The following is a 20972-nucleotide window of genomic DNA, read 5'->3' on the forward strand; positions in this document are numbered from 1 at the left end:
GTTTCATTAGTTATTATACGTAGTCAGAAAATGTAGAATTTGTTATATTTTAAATCGGTGATAGCATGGTGAGGGTTGAACACCACAAGGATGAATACAGTAAATAATTTATTGCCACATTCTCGAATGTTGTACCATATCTGTGATACATTTTTAGTATTGTATAGTATTATAGGAAATTATGTGCTAAAGAATAATATATTTCTGTATAAATACATTTTGTGCTATACATTATTATATTTTGCTAACAAAAAAAATTACATTACTATTAAGGAAATTGTTCACATATGAAGAACATACACTCATAAATTAGCATAAAAGAACATCTATTTTTATTTGCATTTTCCCCATGCATTTATAGGATATCTACTACAATAATTTTGTTTGCCCCAACTATTAAATTTGGCAAAAAAATTGTAAACACTTAAAATGTTCAAAATACAATATGGGGAGCAAATGTGGAGACTGTTCTAGCACCATGTCAGTGGAGTGCCACAAGGTTTATGCAGACAATGTATGCAGTGTAGAATTACATGGGGAAGAATGGTGATGTAGATATGAAGCACTCAATAATTTGAAGCTGATTTTATCTTGCTAAACTTGAGAAGTTAAATATACTGATCTGACTTTCACTAAAAAAAGAAAGTTTACTTAACTCCTCATTTCAGCATAAGGTTGCTCCTGTTGAACCTCACATTAGCTAGAAGCAGAACGTAACTGATACAGAAATAAATACAAATTGAAATTCACAAGAATGCAAACTTTAATGCACTTATCCCTATACATAGTTTATTATTCCTTTTTACATTTTGATGACAGTTCAGAATGAGACCACCAAAGGGTAAACAATCTGCCAGGTTCACTCTGCACTCCTGCAGCCAGCACCAAATGACTAGGCCTCTCTAGTCTTATTGACGTGTGTCTTTCTTTCGCACATTTTACGTTACTTCTGTGGCACTGAGTACTCGTGACCTGGAGGGGCACACACTCAGAGGAGGAAGCAACAGGCCTGTTGTTGTTGGAGTATTGAGGGCTTGTCTCAGAATTAGCCTACACACCAATCCCCTCCAGCAGCACCAAGAGGTGAGGACTCTTCTTCAGGATCCCAACACTTGTATTCTTCAGCTGGATGACAACCCAAGTTTTTTTGTATATCTAACTCACGACTCCCATCTTGATCATGTGGTCTATAAAAGCCATCACCATATGCTATGCTGCTTGGTGTGTTGAGATTTTGTGCATCTGTAGCTACAAAAAGACAACTTCCAGTAATTTTACTGTCATTGTCTTTTACAGTATTTAGTTCAGCGCATATTGGTAGCAGTAATCGGTCCAGCAAGTGTCCTCCAAGTCCGTCCAGCCAATCTATGTCACCCACCACAAGCTGGGCTCCATCTGGTGTTGTCATTCTGTCAAATATATACAATCCATATTCTGTAAGTGTATTTTATTACACTGAGTTGCTTTGTTGTTTGGCATATTTATGTATTTTTGAGAACTAAACTTTTAATTTATACATAAAACATCATGTATATTTTATCAAAATAGGCACATAAGATCAAATTAGCTTTAAAATAAGGTTTTGGTAGAATTCCCAATGATAAGACTAAATTGGAAACTACAAAATATGGGGAATATTTTTTGTTTGAAAAAAAATGTAAACATAACCAAGATGGAACTTGTCCATATGGAGCAGTCACTAATGGGATATCATAATGTAATGACTGGTATGTAATGTCTAGCTTTTGTTTTCATGAATCTAAATGTTTTATTTAAATGTCAGTTTGTTTTATATTTGTCAATGTTAACTTTCATGTTTCATTTGCTAGTGTTTGCAAGTAATGTATGGTATATCAAGTTGTGTATGAGAGAGTATGTATGTCTAGTATTATGTTTCTTTTGCACACTTTTGTAAGGCTAGCATCACTGCCCACCACCACCCTCTGCGGGATCCTATACAGTGGTGTAGCCAGGAGGGAAAGCAAGAGAAGCAGTCGGTTACCCTGAGCACATTATACAAAGTGGCACCTTTCCAACCTTTTTTTTTTAACTTTAATTCACTTGTGTGATAAAACTGAAATCGTACAGGAGTTTCTTTCATTCAAAGACGTGTATAGAGATATAATAAACACTAGCAATGTGAGAAAATTTAAGTAACAAGAAAGTGACCATAAAAAATGTACTTAAATTTATGATTGCCAATGACATGTGTTCTATTTATCCTAACTTGTCCACAATGTACTACATTTTTCTGACCATACCAATAACTAGGGCAGTTGCAGAGCTATCCTTCAGCTGGCTTAAGCACATAAAGTCATACCTTCATTCTACAATGGGTGAAGATAGATTGTCTGAATTAGCTTTGCCTCCACTATAGAAAGACAGTTGTTTACTGAATTGAATTATTATATAGTACTGTACTAGATAACTTTGCAAGAATGTAGTCTAGATGAAAGAGGCTGTTGTATAGTAGTTGCTTCATAAATTTTATGTTTTTTGAACTACGAATATTACTGAATTTTTTTAATTCAAATGAAAACCATTTGAATTATGTTTTTATTATGTTTGATTTGAAATATAAAATGACAATCATGTACTTCCTTTAAAACGTAAAAAAAAGATATATATATATACAATAACTTAAGACAATAACTAACATTGTTCTCAGTTGGTTGATTCAGATATTCTATAACTTACTTGGAATGAGGAACAGCATGGGTACCAGCAGTTTCCCCCGTCACAACATCCACAACGACGAGCGTCGATGAGTAGAGAACATTGCCAACTGTCAAGAGCAGGGCATACCTGTTTCCAAGAGCAAGAAGTTTTTTCACTTTGAATTTCAATATTATGTTATAGGAAATTTTAAATGTTTCTATGTCGTATACACATAAATTTGCATGTTTCTCGTCAATGTCTTGTTTGATTAGTCCCACAAACTTGCTACTGTACTGAAGACCGGGTGTAAAGAAATTATTGTTCCCTTCATTAAGGCATATTTGCAAAGGACAAGAAATGTCATTTATGTTACCAAGTTTATCAGTTACATAGATGGAGCTTGAATCGCTATTATCATATGACACATTTTCTACGGAGTTTTGTTCACTGTTATTTGTGGGCCAGCTTATTTTATTGACATTATCTCTTGTCATATATATAATATTATGATGGGAATTGTGACACAAATCTGGCAACAATATAACCCGCAAAATCCAATTATCTTGATTTGGTAAAGACTTCACGAGTAGACCAGTTGACAAACACCACAGTTTGATGCACTCGTCTGCTCCACCACTGACTAATAAATCTAAGTCTTCAGAAAAGTCACTACTGAACACGGGACCAGCGTGCATCTTGAACTTGGACCGTAGGAGAGAATGATCATCGACATTGTCACCCATTTCATTATAAACGATACATGACAGTCTTTTCATCATGCTCACATCCCAAGCTGTTAAGATGCCAACAAAATGGCCACAGATGAGCAGAGAATTTGGTCTGAACTTGATGCAAGAAACAGCACGCTCAACTGGGAACGTCAGAACTGGGATGTTGAGTTCCAGTTGCCAGATATTTACATAGTCCTCCTCCGACACTGAAAAGCAAACAGAATTTAATTAATTTATTTTATTTGAATTTAGTTTAAAATTGTAAAAGTGGAAACTTCAAAGAAAGTTCAAATTTAACTTGCTCAGAGTAAAAATCAGTTTTTATGAGCAAGGAGAATTGTCTCAAGCAGATGTGCATAGTTAGTGCTCACTTGCATACCCGGTGTTAAGTCACTGGCCAAACATCTTAGTGCTGCATGGATTATTGCTAGTGTGAGTCACGATGGAGGTAAGTGAACTGTGTGAAATTGTGGAGCCAAGTCTTTACCCTGAGAGTAGAGTTGGACAGACTACGCAAAGTAAAGCAGGCAAGGAAATGTGTATTGCCACTAGAGGAAGATAAGGAATAAATAGCCAAATAGCTTTAAGAAATTTTCTACTTTGAAAGTTAACAAGCATTAGGATATTAGGACGACTAAGAAGATAGTTGGGGATTCATAAGTTAGGTAAATAGACATTGATTTCTGTGCTAAATATATTAAAAATAGGTTAAGGTTTTGTATCTAGGAGTGGAGAAATGGGGATAACATTAACAAAATGGAAATACAGTATTTTGGCTGGTAGCAAGAGCAAACCTGTTAATTGTATTACGTAGTGGAAAATATATTTATGGAAAAATTTAGGAGTGAGGCACTATTATAGTTGAACAGAAATAACCTAGTTAGTCAAGAGGGAAGGGAGGAATCCTGATCATATGTGGCATTTTTCTTAAAAGGATCATTAAAAATAAATACAGTACCTGTCAATAGCAATTGTTGTAAATTTCCTACTAGATAAATATTACAAGGCAAATGTATTTAAGAATAGAAATGTTTATCCAGAAAATCAATTACTGTACACAGCTACACTTAAGGTGAACAAAAAGATTGTCAGATACAGTTTGATGATGACAAATAAAGGATCCTTAGCTTAGATAATGATAAGAATGTTACAAAACCAGATATCAACTGCACAATTTTGAAACTGCCAAATCTAAATGTCAAAAAGATCTGGGTCATGATTACTAAGGATCTTAAGCCGAAAAATCAATATACTGTATATATATATAAATGTTCGAAACATGGCAAATAAACTACTGGGATTCATATTTAGAAGCGGTAGTCATAATACTGTACATCTACTGTTATTCTTTTGCTTTCCCTTGCCTTAGTATAAATTTACATCATAATATAAAATGGACAAAATTCACTTAAACATGTACAAAAGATGACAAAGTTAATCCATGGAATTATAATCCTCTTATGAGAGAGATTAAGAAAGCTAAAAGTGTACTGTACAAATACCTGTGCAGAGAAAGCCATTCTGATAATCCACAGCCTTAACTGCCTTCTTGGAGTTTTGAAGTTGCATGAAACGCTCACTGAAGGCAGTTCCATTCTTAAGTGATAATTGCTGCCGTAGAGACAACACATAGACCTCGTGCCAGTTAGCATCGCAACTGACTTTATCAATATTTACTCCCAATTCCTTGCACTTCTTGACCCATAAGTTGTTGTGAGTCTTGATAATGCTGAAATAAACATTTTCCAGAAGTGTCATTGGTATATTTATATGATCTGTTGTATCTACGTGATTATTAACTATGTTATGTGTGTGACATTGACACGAAAAACTAAAATATTATTATTAACACCATTTAACACTAACACATGGAGGCCATGAATGTAGCAATCGGACTGTGGCACTTTATCATGCCAGCTGTGTAAACAAACATGTACAAGTACAGTACTATTTGGTCAATTACACAATTACTACATTGAAGTGTTCATTTGTTTGATTGATCAGCCAACCAGGTGTGCTACTTACATAGTACATTAAGAAAATGGTGGCAAAACAGAGGTCGACAATAAATGCTCACGCTATGCCAAGCCTAATCAAATCCAATTCACTTTTCGCTAACTGAATCTAACCCTACCTTCACATATATGGCCATCAACCCCAAAAAATTGAATGGAAAGACATTTCAGTACAGTAGTTGGTTGACAAAGCAGCTCTAACTCTATCTTCCTAAGTGTTCCTTATAATAAATACTAAATCACTGCCGTCACAGTCAATTTAGCGGATTAATATCTACAGTGGTAATTGTATACATGCTATTATTAGTTAGTTATTCTCAAATAATTTAAAATTGTAATGAAAAACTGTAATGAAACATCTTGATTCATTGGGAAAATGGCTCACTGGAACTTGCTAACTGCAATACTTCAGAGAGGTAGAATGACTTTGCTGAAAAGGAACACATCATTATGAGAACAGACAAAAAAGGGCTTGCCCATGGAGTAGGCACAAAATCGAGGCTCGAGAAAAAGAGATATCAGTACAGTGTCCCCCTGCCAAGTGTAGTGTTTGATTAGGTGACAATGTGGTGCAGATGCACGACATCTAATAAGTACTCAAACAGTGGCCAACACCCTGGTTGACTTCCATAAATTTCAAACCTGAATATTAGCCATGAACATATTAGCAAAACAAACCACAAGAGCTGTGTATTTTTGCACATCATTACTACAGGTTGTATATTAATACAACCTGTAGAGGCCTGAGCGATGACCAGGCGGCGGGGACGCTAAGCCTCGAAACCATCACAGGGTAAGGTAACCTGTACATCAGGTTGGCCGGAAGCTGTGAAAGCCAACCTTGGCTCACTGTAAAAATTAAGTATACGAGCCACAAGTGCACTCCACCAGCCAATGTCACTCCCAACCCAGACAGCCCAACCACTTGGACTGGAAGGTAGAGCAACTATTCTCACTTCATGCAGGTCGGCGTTCAATCCCCAACTGTCCAAGTGGTTGGGCACTATTCTTTCCCCCCGTTCCATCCCAAATCCTTATCCTGACCCCTTCCCAGTGCTATATAGTTGTAATGGCTTGGTGTTCTCCCCTGATAATTCCCCTTCCCAACCCAGACAAAGACAGAGGGGGCCCCAAGGCCCCTGACTTAGCCAAGGAGAGGGCCACCTCATGCAAGACAGACCTCTAATGGAGCAAACTTCCAAACACACCAGAGAAGATAACTCTGAAAGTATAAGGGCAACACTAGGGAGCACTCAAGGAAGGAAGACCTGAACACATGCAGCTCCAAGCACACTATACAGCAGGCTCAGTGCTACACCACAGTGTACACAGAATGCCACAAAAGGCATAGTCCTAAAGCATCCAGCTGAAAAGTAGTGAAGGCTGCACAGAAAAGGCAAGCATGGAACCCTACAACATTTGACTGGATGTGAACACCTCAGCATAAAAACTGAGGGTTTGGGCCCTTGGATGGTGCGAGCCCCTTCTCCTTCCCCAAAAGAATGGGGGAGGCGATCATTTGTTTACAAAGTTGGTGAAGTTCATTAGGATTGCGAACTTCCATATCTTTTTGAACCTAGCAGTGGCCTATTTTAATTTGCTGACTTTCTGGATGCCTTCCCTGATGAGGTGGCAGAGTGTCACCTGCTCCCTGTGCCTCTTTGAGGGGGGGGGAGGGGTCAGGTTTTGGCTCTAGTCCCCAGTAGGCCTAAGAACTCTACAGCTGATGTGACCTAGTAGTTCGATGACCTAGTTCATCACTAGGTTTGATGTGACCTAGTAGTGTGATCATAGTAGTGACCCACTACTACTATGGTGGGTCATAGTAGTGACCTAGTAGACCCACCCCCCCATTTTGGTGGGTCTCAGGGACCCACCAAAATGTTTGAATGAGATATTGCATAGAGGAAACATTTAATTAAATTACTCATTAACTTTTCTATTTACCATATCCCATACACAAACTGAAAAACAGTCTCCTAGTTCTGACCTAACTATTATGGCAATAGCAGTTTTTCATCATAATTTACTATCATACAGTACTACAAACCACAAACTTACCTATTCCACTCTCTTGACACCTGAGCAGCATTTAAGAGACTGGGGCCATCTACAAACTGGAGTACAACAATCTGTAACTCTGGGGGCAGCAGCCTCAACAAGTCTGGGGTGTCTTGGCTAGAGATTGAAGTCACCAAACGCCATTTTACATAACTGAAGATGAAATTAAAAATACCATTAATCTTGATAGAAATTAAATATCAAAATGATAGAGATGCAGTATACATGTGTTAAATTAAGTATGGCAACATTCTGCCACTGCATGTTAGGAATATTCCCAAAGCATAAAAACCTTGCCAACTACAGAGAGAAAGAATGGTACAGATCATAAAATCACATTTTATGACAAGAATGATAAAGGAATGGCATAGATTATTCCTTCCCTGTATGGTACCCACAAGTGACAAGCCCTTGTGTATGTGTTACACTTAGCATATTCTCTTTGAGAACATGACTACTCTTCAGAGATGCATAACAATTCTTTCGAGTATGGATCCTCTGCTGCTTCCTGGTTCTAGAATGAGGTACCAGTTTCCGTTTGGTTAGCTGACAACCTTTTGTTCACCTTGGGGTTCCCTTTGTCCTTGTTATACACAATTGGTGCCTCAGATGTATTGTATTCAGTATAAAATGTATTTGTATGTTAATATTTTGGAGGGTGGGGAACGGATTAATTCAATTCCCTTTATTTCTTATGGGAAAAATTGCTTCGACTTACGATCCGTCTCTGGGAACGGATTAGCATCGTAAGTCGAGGCCCCATTGTATGTATGTATGTATGAATAACTCTTCGAATACCTCATCCAGCTCTTCTGAGGTGGGGCGCATGCTCAACAAACAGCAAGCATTTCCTCTCTGGATCACGACAATGAGTTGCTGGAACATGAAATAAGAGCTTTATTTTTGTACTTTGGCACTTTTAGGGCAATTTAGGCAGGTGTTTGATTGATTGCTGATCGCCATAGCTCCCTGATTTGTAAAGGGGTGCAGGGGAAACTGCAAGGCTTCTTGTTCTTGTTCAGCAATGAGAGTTTTACAGAAACATAGCATGTATATTTATGCATGTATATATATGTATGTATATATACACACATATACCAAGAGTAACAGCTAGAACATGAGCTACTTAGGGGGTTGCCCAGAAATGTTTGTGTTTTTCAAAGAAATCACTAAATGAGTTCACAGTGCAGTATGCTAGTAAAGGCAATATGCAGTGAAAGAAACTTAAGAGGAAGCAAATAGTCCACATGTATTAAGGATTAACCTGGAAGCGGCTGTAATGGTGGGAAGAAGGAGAGCTTGCTGTACTTCCGGCGGCTGTCCCGTCACCAGAGCGATCAAGAGATTCTGTTGATCATGCAGCTCCAGTTCTTTCACACTCTTCAACACTTCATCCATCTTAGTGCACCAGTCTTATTTGACCTAGAATGTTATTACTAATTAAGATACACAGTTCATTATATGTGCTATTTAGAAATATATCTTATTCATTAGATTATTGTAATTTTTTCATTATGAAGCCATTATGATTTTATAGCACTGGGAATGGGTCAGGATAAGGATATGGAGATGGGATGGGGGGAAGGAATGGTGCCCAACCACTTTGACGGTCGGGAATTGAACGCCGATCTGCATGAAGCAAGACTGTCGCTCTACCGTCCAGTCAAAGTGGCTGGATATTAGATTATTATAATTTGTTCTTGTTGCAGGGTTCATTATTATGATGATTTGTCATTGCCTTCTTATACCTTTCATTTGTGTTATTTCACATTCTGTATCACACAGGGAACCAACTTTATAGTTCAGCACAACTATATTATGCTTAGGTAATTCACCTGCCAAGGGCCTTGGCTTAATTTCTGAAGATATTATGTTATTCTGCCTCTCTTCTGCCACAGACTGCATGTGTGTGTAGGCTTCTATGGAGGTTACAATAAACTAATTCAATTACTTAACCCAGTTATTTCATGATCCACTATGAAAGCAGCACAATAACACAAATTACAAATCTCACGATAATTTTTTGATTCATGCAGTTAGTGTATGGGCTGTGAGTGCACTGGTGCTCTACAAGTCCCTCCATACCCCTTTACAAGTCCAAGTCCCTCCATACCCCCTATCCAAATACAATAGTGAACCTGACGGCATGAGGGTCAAGTCTATACTTGCCGAATATCAAAATGGCAAGGTGAATGGTCATGGTCCTCCCGGAGACACCACCACAGCAGGAACCACCACAGCAGGAACCACCACAGCAGGAACCTCTACAGCAGGAACCTCCACGAAAGCAGAAAGTAGAGCCACCCAGCAAGCCTGAGCTCTCTTGTTGTTGTTGTTGTTTCAGATTTAGCTACTCAGGACGAAGTGTCCATGTAGCACGGGCTATTATACCACCTTTATAGTAGGTGCAGTTCGTGAAGGTGTTTTTGGTGGGGTAAGAGTGGTGTGGTGAGGGGCACTTCACCACCTTGGAGCCTGGCTCGTGGTAGTCACCAGCCACAGCTTCAGAACATCTCCCTTGAGACGCAGGGCAGCAGCTATCTTAGTGTGGTCTTGATGGCTGCTTCTCTTCTTCTTGGTGTAATTTTCCCGGTTTTTGGTAATTAGCAGTCAATGGTAATTTCAACTGCATGCGTTGTTCAAACGTGGGCCCTTGTTTATTGGTGACCTGGGAATATTTAGGAAGTGCTACAGGTTTGTTATTGTTGTTATGGTGGCGGGCCCCAGGGTGGAGAGGGGCCACTCGTCCCCTGGGCCCTGGTGGCAGCCGGTCCCTCCTCGTCCCTCGTCGTCCCTCAGTCATCAGCACCCAGGTGGTGGTGAGGGTCCTGCAGGTGAGTCTTCCTCCTGTACTTGTATTTACGTGTAATGGCAGGTCTCCTCTTTCAGTGTTGGTCATTTACCGCCCACGACCACGACGACTCCATTCCATGTTTCATTTGTTTTATATATAAGATATCAGGTAAAGGAACATTCTGCATTCTTATCTACTCTAGTATCTTATCAGCAACAAACATGTTCATATAATTCTCTGTTCCTTCTCATAGGTTATGTAGACAGTGAACATTACCGGTGCAAGAACTGAACCCTGTGGTACTCCACTCCTGATATTTCTCTAGTCTGATATGTTGCCTCATTACTGTTCTCATTTTTCTGTTAGAAAATTTGTCTTCCATGTTAGAAGCCTGCCTGTCACTCCATGTTCCAGCTTCCAGATCAACTTCTTATGTGGGACTTTGTTGAAAGCCTTTTTTTAGGTCCAGATAAATGCAGGCAACCCAGCCATCTCTTACATGTAGAATCTCTGTGGCTCACTCATAGAAACTAAGTAGATTTGTTACACAGGATCCTCCTGATCGAAAACCATACTGTTTGTTATTATATAATTTTTCTCCAAGTGTTCTATCCATTTAGTTTTAATTATTTATTCCAATATTTTGACTACTGTACAACACATGTCAATGATACAGGTCTATAATTAAGGTCTGCCCTGCTACCATTTTTTGTAAATTCAAACTATGTTAGCCTTTTTCCATATTGTATATCTGCTAGGACTTCTGTATATAGAGATTGAAAAATTAATTAAAGTGGAATCTTGAGCTCTGGTGTGCATTCTCTTAGAACTCAAGGTTAAACATCATTTGAACCAACTGCTTTATTCCTACAGTACTTAGCTATTTGACCAGCTTTTCACTCTGTTTCTAGGCACCTTTATGTTCTCTGTTATTCTCCAGAAGTACTGTATTATTGTCTGGTTCTCTGAAAACCAGTGTGCACAAACACACTGGATCTGTTTGTTTAATGTTTCACTCATTTCCTTTTATTCAACATTACATTAGAGATGGAAGAGCTACTGTAAATCTGGAAGAAGGCAAATGTAGTTCCAATATTCAAGAAAGGAGACATATGAAGCATTAAACAGTAGGCGAGTACAGTATTGTTAACATGCATTTAAAGCAAGATTCTATAAAAAGTCATCAGAAGAAGGATTGCAGAATATTTGGTGTGAGTAAGTTTGATAACAGAGGCACAACACAGCTTTAAGAGAGGGGAAATCATGCTTAATAAACTTGATTGAATTTTATTTGTCACCAAAATAAGACAAGAGAAGGAAGGATAGGTAGACTGCAAAGTAGTTTTTGATGCATTTCGTCACAAAAGAGTAATTCATACTTGATAGAGAGACCAGCTGGGATTATAGGAAAGGCACTGGACTGGGTATGGAAATACTTGACTGACAGGAAACAAAGGGTCAGAGTCTGAGAGGATATGTCAGGCTGAAGAGGAGTGAAAAGTGGTGCTCCACAGAGCTCTGTCCTAGGACCATTGCTGTTTTTAATTTATGTAAATGACCTCACAGTGGGAAGGAAGGAAGGAATTATGAGGGAAAAGCGCCAAGCCATTACGACTATATAACCCTGGGAAGGGATCAGGATAAGGATTTAGGATGGGACGGGGTATGGAATGGTGCCCAACCAATGGGATGGTCGGGGATTGAACTCCAATCCGCATGAAGCGAGACCATTACTCTACCGTCCAGCCCAAGTGGTTGGGCATCCTCACTCCCTCATAGTGGGAATGACCTCATGTATGTTGATGTTTGCAGACGATACAAAGTTATTGAGGAGAGTAAGAACTAAAGAGGACTGTAGGGTGCTGCAAGGAGACCTTAATTAACAAACTTCAGGGTGGGCATATAAATGGCTGCGGGAATTCAGTTCAAATAAGTGCAAATTAATGAAAATGGGTAAGGGAGATAGGAGACCTGAATTTAGCTATAACATAAGAAGAAAATGATTTAAGAATCTGAACAAGGATGTATGCAGGTCCATACACACTGCCTATGTAAGACCATTACTTGAGTATGCAGCCCCAGCATACCTCTTAACTTGAGAAAGTTCAGAGGTATGAACTTTCTCAAATAATCTAGTTGGAAACCTCTGAACTTGAGAATGTTCAGAGGTTTCCAACTTCATTAGTACCTGTACCAGAATTGAGAAGCCTCAGCTATGAGGACAGATTGAGACAACTTTGCCTCACAACCAAAGGAGAGAAGAAACAGGGAATACGATATCTGTGTCCAAGATCTTGAGAGATAAATACTGTAGATAAAGGGGATAAAGGAAGCCGATTTAAATTAAAAATAGGTAGGATAAGGGGACATCAATGGAAATTGGACATGTAGTCTAGTCAAAGAAAGCTCACTCTTTGTAAAATCTCTTGTATGTATGTACCTTACCTAAATAAACATTTGATTTGATTTGAAATGTAGGGATGTTCTCCATCATTGTATGGGTGGTAGGCAAATTGGAATGTATTGAAGGAAGAGGTTGTTGAAGTCAGTTCTATTCACAATTTTTAAAAAGAATTATGATAAAAAGGATAATGTTGGGAGAGGTAATTAGCCTGCCAGGTATGAATTGCTAAGAGGTGAGGTATAAAGAGCTAAAGCTCACTCCACTTTAGTCACTGATAGGTCAGCACATTAGGCTTATATTGAGGTCTCCCCAGGTCAAACTACTGACCTTTATTTATTTTTTATTTTTATTTATTTATATATACAAGCGTTCTTACATTCTTGTACAGCCACTAGTATGTGTAGCTTTTCGGGCAAGGCCTTAATCCTGTGTTCCCTGGAATACGATCCCGTGAAAAATCATTTAACAACCAAGTACCCATTTTACTTTTGAGTTAAACAGTTGACTGAAACAGTTGACTAACTCCTGGGGTACCTGTTTATGACTAGGTGACAGGAAACGTGCCCAACCATTTGTCCCATTGAACCCAGGATTCACAATTGTGAGTTGAGAATTAACCCAACTGTACTACCTCTTAAACACATCTGTGCAACAAAAAGGTAAGTAAAACAATATTTTTCATGTATTTAATACGGTACTTTTATAATTAAAAATCACAATGCATATATTGTACACTAATGTATTTATAAATAATGTACAGTATGCAGAATTGTGTGTATGATTTACGCAAAAAAAAAAAATTGAAATTATTTGAAATCCAGAATGTTTTAATATCTGGAAGGGGTGCAGAACACCCCTAGAGTTTCGATGTTAAATTATAAATACTGTATTGTTGTTGCCTGGAAAAGTAAAGATAGTAATTATAGATATGACTTATTTGATTAACATTATTATTCCAGAACACCATTCAGTATGATAGCAGTAGTTGGAGGTGGCATAAGTGGCCTTGCTGCTGCTCACTACTTGAAGACTCTTGCCTCCTCATCCAAGATACTTGTGTTTGAGGCCTCAAGTAGATTAGGCGGATGGATCAACTCGGTGGAGCAAGACGGTGCAGTGTATGAGCTTGGGCCTCGCACAATAAGGTGTTGCCATGTACCTATAATGGGCTCTTCTAATAGATACATAACCAATTGATGCATCACTATTCCCTCTACCACTTGCCAACAATATGAATCTTGTATTAATACAAAAGTTTCCTTGGTACAATGTTGTTTAAGCTACACATAAACATCATTAACATAGTTCCTGTGATTGTTCTACCTAACAGTGGCTCTACCTCTGTTCTTTATCTTTGTAGAAAAAGTGTTGTGTTATTGTTATTAAATTTCAGTGATTTATGTGGATCTGTTATGTTTTCACATCTTTTACAAAGGTCCTTGTTTGCTAATGTGAAAGATGAAATTTAGTTACAGTTGGAAAACATGACATTGCTGAGCAAAAGGCTCTTAGATGATCCCATAACCAAAGCCTTTATGGTCCACCCGTTAGACATGATCACCTGCCAGCCTTTGGTAACTTTTATCCCCATCATGATAGGTGGTCCTGTCATTCATTGAGGGAAGGGAGACTGTGTGCCTAACTCAAGCCACATCGAGAGCACCAGCTCAATATTAATTAAACAATGGAACAAATTGTGACCTTCAAACTACTATTTGGAGATTAAAACTGCTCTGACTACTACCAGGTGTCACTACCCCTCACCATACCCTTGAAGTCATTCTACACCTTCCATATTCTACAGTTGCCAACTTAAGTTTTCATATGTCTGGGTTCTAGAGAAAGCTATTTCAGCACAGGTTAGATTCCTATCATATTGTAATGCACCATTCTTTTGGTTCCTACCGACTATCTATATAGCTGATTGCTGCAGCCACTTTTAATTTTTTATTTCTTGGTGCTGTTTGACAAAGACCAATTACTCCTGAGGAAACATTCCTGAGGCTTTTTTGTGTTGCTTTAAGTGTGGTTCAACACCTCAAGTTGTACCATTTCCCTGGTGATGGCTCGGGTGTTTGTCCAAGGCTTAGACTTCAGTGCTGGGCTTCCCTTACACTTGGATTTAAACATTGAAATCATAATAATAATAATAATAAATATTTGGGGACTTTTATGCTTCACTTTTTGTTTGAAGGTGCAGTGTCATTTTTTTCTGTTAAATGTAAGAGTTTCCTAGCTGGAAGGGTTTTCTTTGCCCTGTTGCACAGTGGTTGGTTGATATACATCAAATGCAACCCCTCTTACATTGCTCCAGAATTTCTGCTTCAGAATTAAACTTAGAATAAAGCCTGGCTCCCATGGTTTGCTTTATTAGCTGCTCTTGTTTACTGTTTGTTTTTTGACAGATGGATGGGAGTTTGCTTCCCAGACATTGTTTGTCTGTAGTATATAGGCTGGTGTTTGGCACATCTATAATTCTGTATACTTTATATTTAGTTATATGACTACTGTACTGTATATACATTTTCTGTGATTGCTCATGAAGCTTTACGGTATGCTAAGAGGGGCAACATGATAACAATGGTAGGGATAACTAGTGCAAATGGTAATGCCCTTCCTTGTGATTATTTCTATACACAACCAGACCATCACCAGAGATACCGAGCCCTGCAACACAAATAATCAGTACGTACAAAAGATAGAATGTTAGACATAGCTGAAGTCCTACATATCATACATGCTTGTCCAACTATTAACAACCAGCTTACACTTTGGTAAGTCCTACCATCCTCAAGGCCAAGACAGAACTGTCAGTTGACCCCCACACCTACTGCCCCAGCCACCATTGACTGGATAACATTTCACCGCATCTCATCCTACACAGAACACCGAATATACTGTTACTGTATTTCTGCTAAATTGTATCCACTTTCTCTCAGCCTCTGAAGATGTTGAGAGCTTGAACGAAGCTCGTCATTTAGCAACGGGTGTCATGTCCCAGTTTTTTTTTTTTAATTAACTTTGGAACATTAATTTTTTAACTTCCATCCCAAGTGAAGAACACTAAAAATAGCAAGAAGATTCATCCTAGAATCATTGATCTTACTCTTATGCTTATATTCATTGACCACAGTTCAGCTAATCACACTTTGGTGAATCTTCAGTTTGATAGCGTACATTTTGGGCTGTGCTATAGAATTGTGGCTTGACTATCAAACACCACTCCTCCCTCCCTTCCACAAGAACTCGTCTACATAAATAATGACCACCCCAGTAGGTCAGCTAGATGCAGGCAATCAAAGCAAGTCCCTGAAAGTGAGTGGGTGGCATAAACACGTCTTTATCCCTCAACACAGCTATTTGCAATTTGTGGCACAAGAAGACACTTACTCCTTCCCATACCTGCACCATCCCACCCCATCCCTCCACCCTAGCACAATTGGATGACCAAATTCACACATATCAATTCTTCATAAATCATAAGTAATTCTGTATTTTTTAATTGATACAGTAATAAAATATGTAAAATTGGTAATACATTGTACAGTAATATAGATTACTGTAATTACCTCTCACACAAAAAAACACAGTTCTTGTATTATTACTAAGTAATTAAGTAATCGCAAGTCGAGCCTGGCCTCAGGCTGGGCTGATAGTCAGTGGCAGTGGCAGTAAAGTGTAGCAGAGTTTGTAAGGTGCAGCTAGCAGTAGAGCCCATGAAGTACAGCTAGCATGTGTATGTACGATTTATTGCATAACAAGTGACATTTTATTTATGAAAGGTATAAAAATTTACAAATTATGCCATAGAATTAAAAAATGTTTAACCTTTCTCAGAAGTAAATAATTCTTAGAAATGTAATGCTCTATTTTTGTATACCTTTACCAGAGTTGCAGGAAATCCTGGAGCAAACACACTTGCCTTGGCAGAAAGTTTGGGGCTAACAGATAAAATCATCAGCATCAACTATAGCCATGCATCAACTAAGAACAGGATGATTCTGGTATAGTAATTACTATTTGTGTCCCCAGTAGAAAGTACCTCATAATTTTAAGATAATTAAATTTTCTCCCAAATTGTGGTGTCTGTGATATCTGGAGCTTATTAGACTTATTAGCCTCAAACTTTGAACACTTGGTTATAATGCAGGCGATGAGTCACAATAACGTGGCAGAAGTATGTTGACCAGACCACACACTAGAAAGTGAAGGGACGACGACGTTTCGGTCCGTCCTGGACCATTCTCAAGTCGATTGTGACTGGTCCGATTTGAGAATGGTCCAGAACGGACCGAAACGTCGTCGTCCCTTCACTTTCTAGTGTGTGGTCTGGTCAACATCTGGTTATAATGGTGTAAGGGAGTCTGTTGTTATTATTAAATCATGTCAAACACTAGTGGTAGATTTTATAATAATTTCAACACATCAGTGGTGAGGGGAGCATGGAACCTTGAGCAACATCTTGATAATAAGAGTAACTGCACCAATATTTCTACATTTATGCACATAATTCTGGAATATACTCCCATTAGTCTCTTGAAAATGATACTCTTGAAAGTTTTGGAATTAAGCAACTTATAATTTTCAAGGTCTATAAAATGTTTTACTCTAATTTAGAATATGTATATGGGCTCCCTTCTATGTCTAACACTTTTTTGACGCTTTCTTAGCTGACATCCCAAATGCCAACCTTATTCACCTTCTGGCATATGCAGCTGATCTTTCCCTATACTTCTCTAGCAATATGCAATACCTTATGTAATACTGTATCTATAATGTAGTCAATACTTGACTAGTATTGACTACAATACTTGCAATAAACTTGCCTTAGGGAGTGGGCTCAACAGTGGGGGATACAAATCAGCATTGATAAAATCTTTCAGATAGCAAAAAACATAAATACCCATAACATACCCCATCCATCATGGAAAGACCACAAATGCCTTGAAATGCACTTTGACTCTCCGCACCACACTTGGAGAACTCGCAAAAAACCATTTAAATCAAGCCGTCTAGTCAACATCTCTAAATCCTTAACCACACATTAGTACTCTGGGATGTTTAAACTCTCCAAACAAACCAGCTGCCAAGCAAAATACAAATATTATTCCCTTCATCAGTATTACCACTTCAAGTAAGGATAGAGACTAACCAATTATCAGTATTCACAGTTGAACTGTATGCGTTGTACCAAGCTTTAAGAATAATAACCACACCACCAACTTGGAAATACTCAATTTTCATAACTCCAAGAGTGCAAAGGAATACTGGTACCTAATATGAAAGCATTAAAATTTTATAATTTTGTTAAGACCTCATGCATACATTTATTATGTTGTATATACCTAAAACATCAAATAATGTTTTTAGTGAAAATGTTTTTTGCAGGTTGATGGCAAACTGCATACTCTCCCAAGTAACCTGAAAACACTGTTTGCAAAAAGTTCACCGTTCTCAAGACCTCTGGCTTTGAGTGCTCTCAAAGATCTATTTGCTAAGAAAGTAATCAACAATGACGAATCTCTCTTCAGCTTTGTGAATCGTAGATTTGGTTTAGAAGTTGCCAATTATGCCATCGATCCATTGACAAGGGGAGTTTTTGCTGGTAGTGCTCGTGATCTGAGTGTCACCTCACTAGCCAAACGAATGCATGACGTTGAGCAACGGCATGGCTCTGTGTTAATGGGTTTGCTAAAAGATAGGAAAAATGCTGAAAAGCCTGACCCACTTCTAGCCAAGTGTGAACTAGTTAAACAAGCTAGGAAAGAAAAGTGGGCTGTCTGGACTTTATCAGGAGGGCTTGAAACCTTTGTTAAGGTTTTACAAGAGAAACTCACCCAGGATGGTGTTGAATTAAAGAACAATACACCAGTGAATGGAATACAAAAATCTGGCAATAAACTTGTTATCCAGACAGATAAAGAAGAAATAGAAGTTAATAAAGTTGTGTCTTGTCTTCCATCTAGAAACTTAAGTTCTGTAGTGAAGTCTATGAGTCCAGAACTAAGCTCTCTGTTAGGATTCATTCCGTATGCAACAGTAGGTGTTGTGAACCTAGGAATATCAGGGTCAGGTGCTTCATGAACCTGCGTTTGGTTATCTTGTGCCCTCATCACAAGCTAACAAAGTTCTTGGCGTCATTTTTGATACATGCACCTTCCCTCAAGGTGACCGAACTATATTAACAGTAATGATGGGAGGATACTGGTTCGAGTCTCTCTTTGGTGATAGCCCTTCTTATGATGAGTTGCTTGATGTTGCAATCAGTGAAGTTAAAGCAACACTAAATATTAAAATGGAACCAGTGCATTATAAGGTCAGCATCTTAAGGGACTGCATACCACAATACATTGTTGGTCATTCTGAAACAGTGCACAACATCCGAAAGCTCATTCATGACCTGAAGATTCCTTTAAATCTTGCTGGAAACTCTTATGATGGTATTGGTGTAAATGATGCAATTATGAGTGCTAAAAAGGCTGCTTTATGAAGGTGTTTGCTAATTTCAGAATTTAATGATGATACTGGAAATGTAATACATACCGTTAAACACTTACAAAATATTAGTCCTCAAGTGTTGCATGCTAGCAATACCTGGTACTGCTTGCTTCTCTCAAATCCAGTCAACTGCCACACTGAAGATAGATTTTAAAATCTTTTCTAATAATTAGGTACTGTATTCCTGGTATGGATTCTTATCTTTTCTGCATGGTTTCCATATCATATCTTGAGGTTAATTATCTTCAATTATGTGTGATCGAAAGTATGCATAAATGTAAGAAAAGGAAGTAGTACAGTACTCACCTGGTTGTGCTTGTGAGGGTTGAGCTTCAGTTTTTTGGTCCTGCCTCTCAACCATCAATCAACGGGTGTACAGGTTCATCAGCCTATTGGGCTTTATCATATCAACATTTAATTAAAGCTACAATTACCTAAGTGTAGTTACAGGATGAGAGCTACGCTCGTGATGTCCTGTCTTCCCAGTACTCTTTATCATATTACGTTTTGAAACTACTGATGATTTTGGCCTCCACCACCTTCTCACTTAACTTGTTTGAATCATCTACCACTCTGTTTGCAAAACCTTTGTTTAGTTAGTTTAATAATATAGCACCTTGTTCTTGAAGTTCCAGGTCTCGAGAAGTTTTCCCTATAAATTTTGTCAATTCTCTTACTATTTTGTATGTACAGTACTGTAATGAACATATCACCTCTTCTTTTTCTTCCATCTTCTAGCTTTGGCATATTTAATGCCTCTAACCTCGTCTCATTGCTCGTCTTTTAGTTTTGGAAGCCATTTTGTTGCATGTCTTTGCACCTTTTCCAGTTGATGTATTTCTTTTAATATGTGCACTATACAATTATTGCATATTTCAATTTTGGTCTCGCAAAAGTCGTGTATGGAGTCTGCCTCCACAACATCACTTATGCATTCCATTTGTTAACTATTCTGACACTGAAAAAATTCTTTCTAATGTCTCTGACTCATTTGGATTCTAAGTTTCCACCTGTGTTTCACCCGTGGAACACAATTTCCTGTCAATTTCCCTGAGAATCTTGTAGGTGGTACTCATGTATTTCCTAACTGTATTCTAGTAGTCTTTCCTTGTAGCTCATGCGGGAGGATGTGTATTATTAATGATGATTTACATATATGCCAGAGTTTATTTGAATTATTTAATGCCAGTATAAAAATCACAAAGTGAACAACAAAGCATTACATAACAAAGACTATGGTTGTGTCATCAGTAAACGTAAGTTAATGTACGGGTATGTTTGCGAGAATACAGATTAGAAATATAATGAGGCATATTCATTCAGACATTTACGTGGTGGCGTTACTTGACATTGTATGCTTTTATTTGAGAAATAAATAAATTATGAATGAAAACATGTTTCCTAATGTTTATAAATCTCTTCTCCAAAGCTGTATTTTGTTCATTTTCATTCTGATGTGTATTTGCTATTTTCAATCTACTCTTCATCCATCTCACATCATTTTTTTTTTATAGATTTGCTGCAGTTAACCTTACTGGTTTGTACAGCCTTAATTAATGTAAATACCACCCATCATAGTAAGTACAAGATGGCAAGTGATGATATTGCTGATTATGGTGCAATTGGTTTGTGAGAGCAGTGATCCATATTTTCTATCCTCTTGTGGAAAGGGGAAGTTCTTTTATTATAAGCAAAACTTGTGTGTTGACTGTATTGAAATATTCCTGTCTGTGAGGTCCCTCAGTAACAGATCCTCTCAAATATCTTAAATCCCTGAGACTTGTGCCACCTACTGGGGACGCCTGACAGCT

At 38.1% G+C, this 20972-nt stretch overlaps 2 protein-coding genes across 2 annotated transcripts; one reads left to right on the top strand and one right to left on the bottom strand.

The window, feature by feature from the left end:
* Nucleotides 1-91: 91 nt before the first annotated feature.
* LOC123772202 (F-box/WD repeat-containing protein 2) lies at nucleotides 92-9805 on the bottom strand. The gene is given in 7 exon segments (XM_045765269.2): nucleotides 92-1051; nucleotides 1053-1409; nucleotides 2698-3595; nucleotides 4892-5118; nucleotides 7466-7618; nucleotides 8730-8887; nucleotides 9635-9805. Coding segments are annotated over 6 exon segments (2028 nt in total). The 5' UTR covers nucleotides 8864-8887; nucleotides 9635-9805; the 3' UTR covers nucleotides 92-792.
* A 354-nt stretch (nucleotides 9806-10159) lies between these two features.
* On the top strand, nucleotides 10160-20558 carry Ppox (protoporphyrinogen oxidase). Its single transcript, XM_045765305.2, is given in 5 exon segments — nucleotides 10160-10299; nucleotides 13623-13808; nucleotides 16553-16667; nucleotides 18052-18720; nucleotides 18722-20558. Coding segments are annotated over 4 exon segments (1389 nt in total). The 5' UTR covers nucleotides 10160-10299; nucleotides 13623-13635; the 3' UTR covers nucleotides 19154-20558.
* Nucleotides 20559-20972: the final 414 nt, after the last annotated feature.

This window comes from Procambarus clarkii, chromosome 14 (genome assembly GCF_040958095.1).
Source record: "Procambarus clarkii isolate CNS0578487 chromosome 14, FALCON_Pclarkii_2.0, whole genome shotgun sequence".
Classification (NCBI taxonomy): domain Eukaryota; kingdom Metazoa; phylum Arthropoda; class Malacostraca; order Decapoda; family Cambaridae; genus Procambarus; species Procambarus clarkii.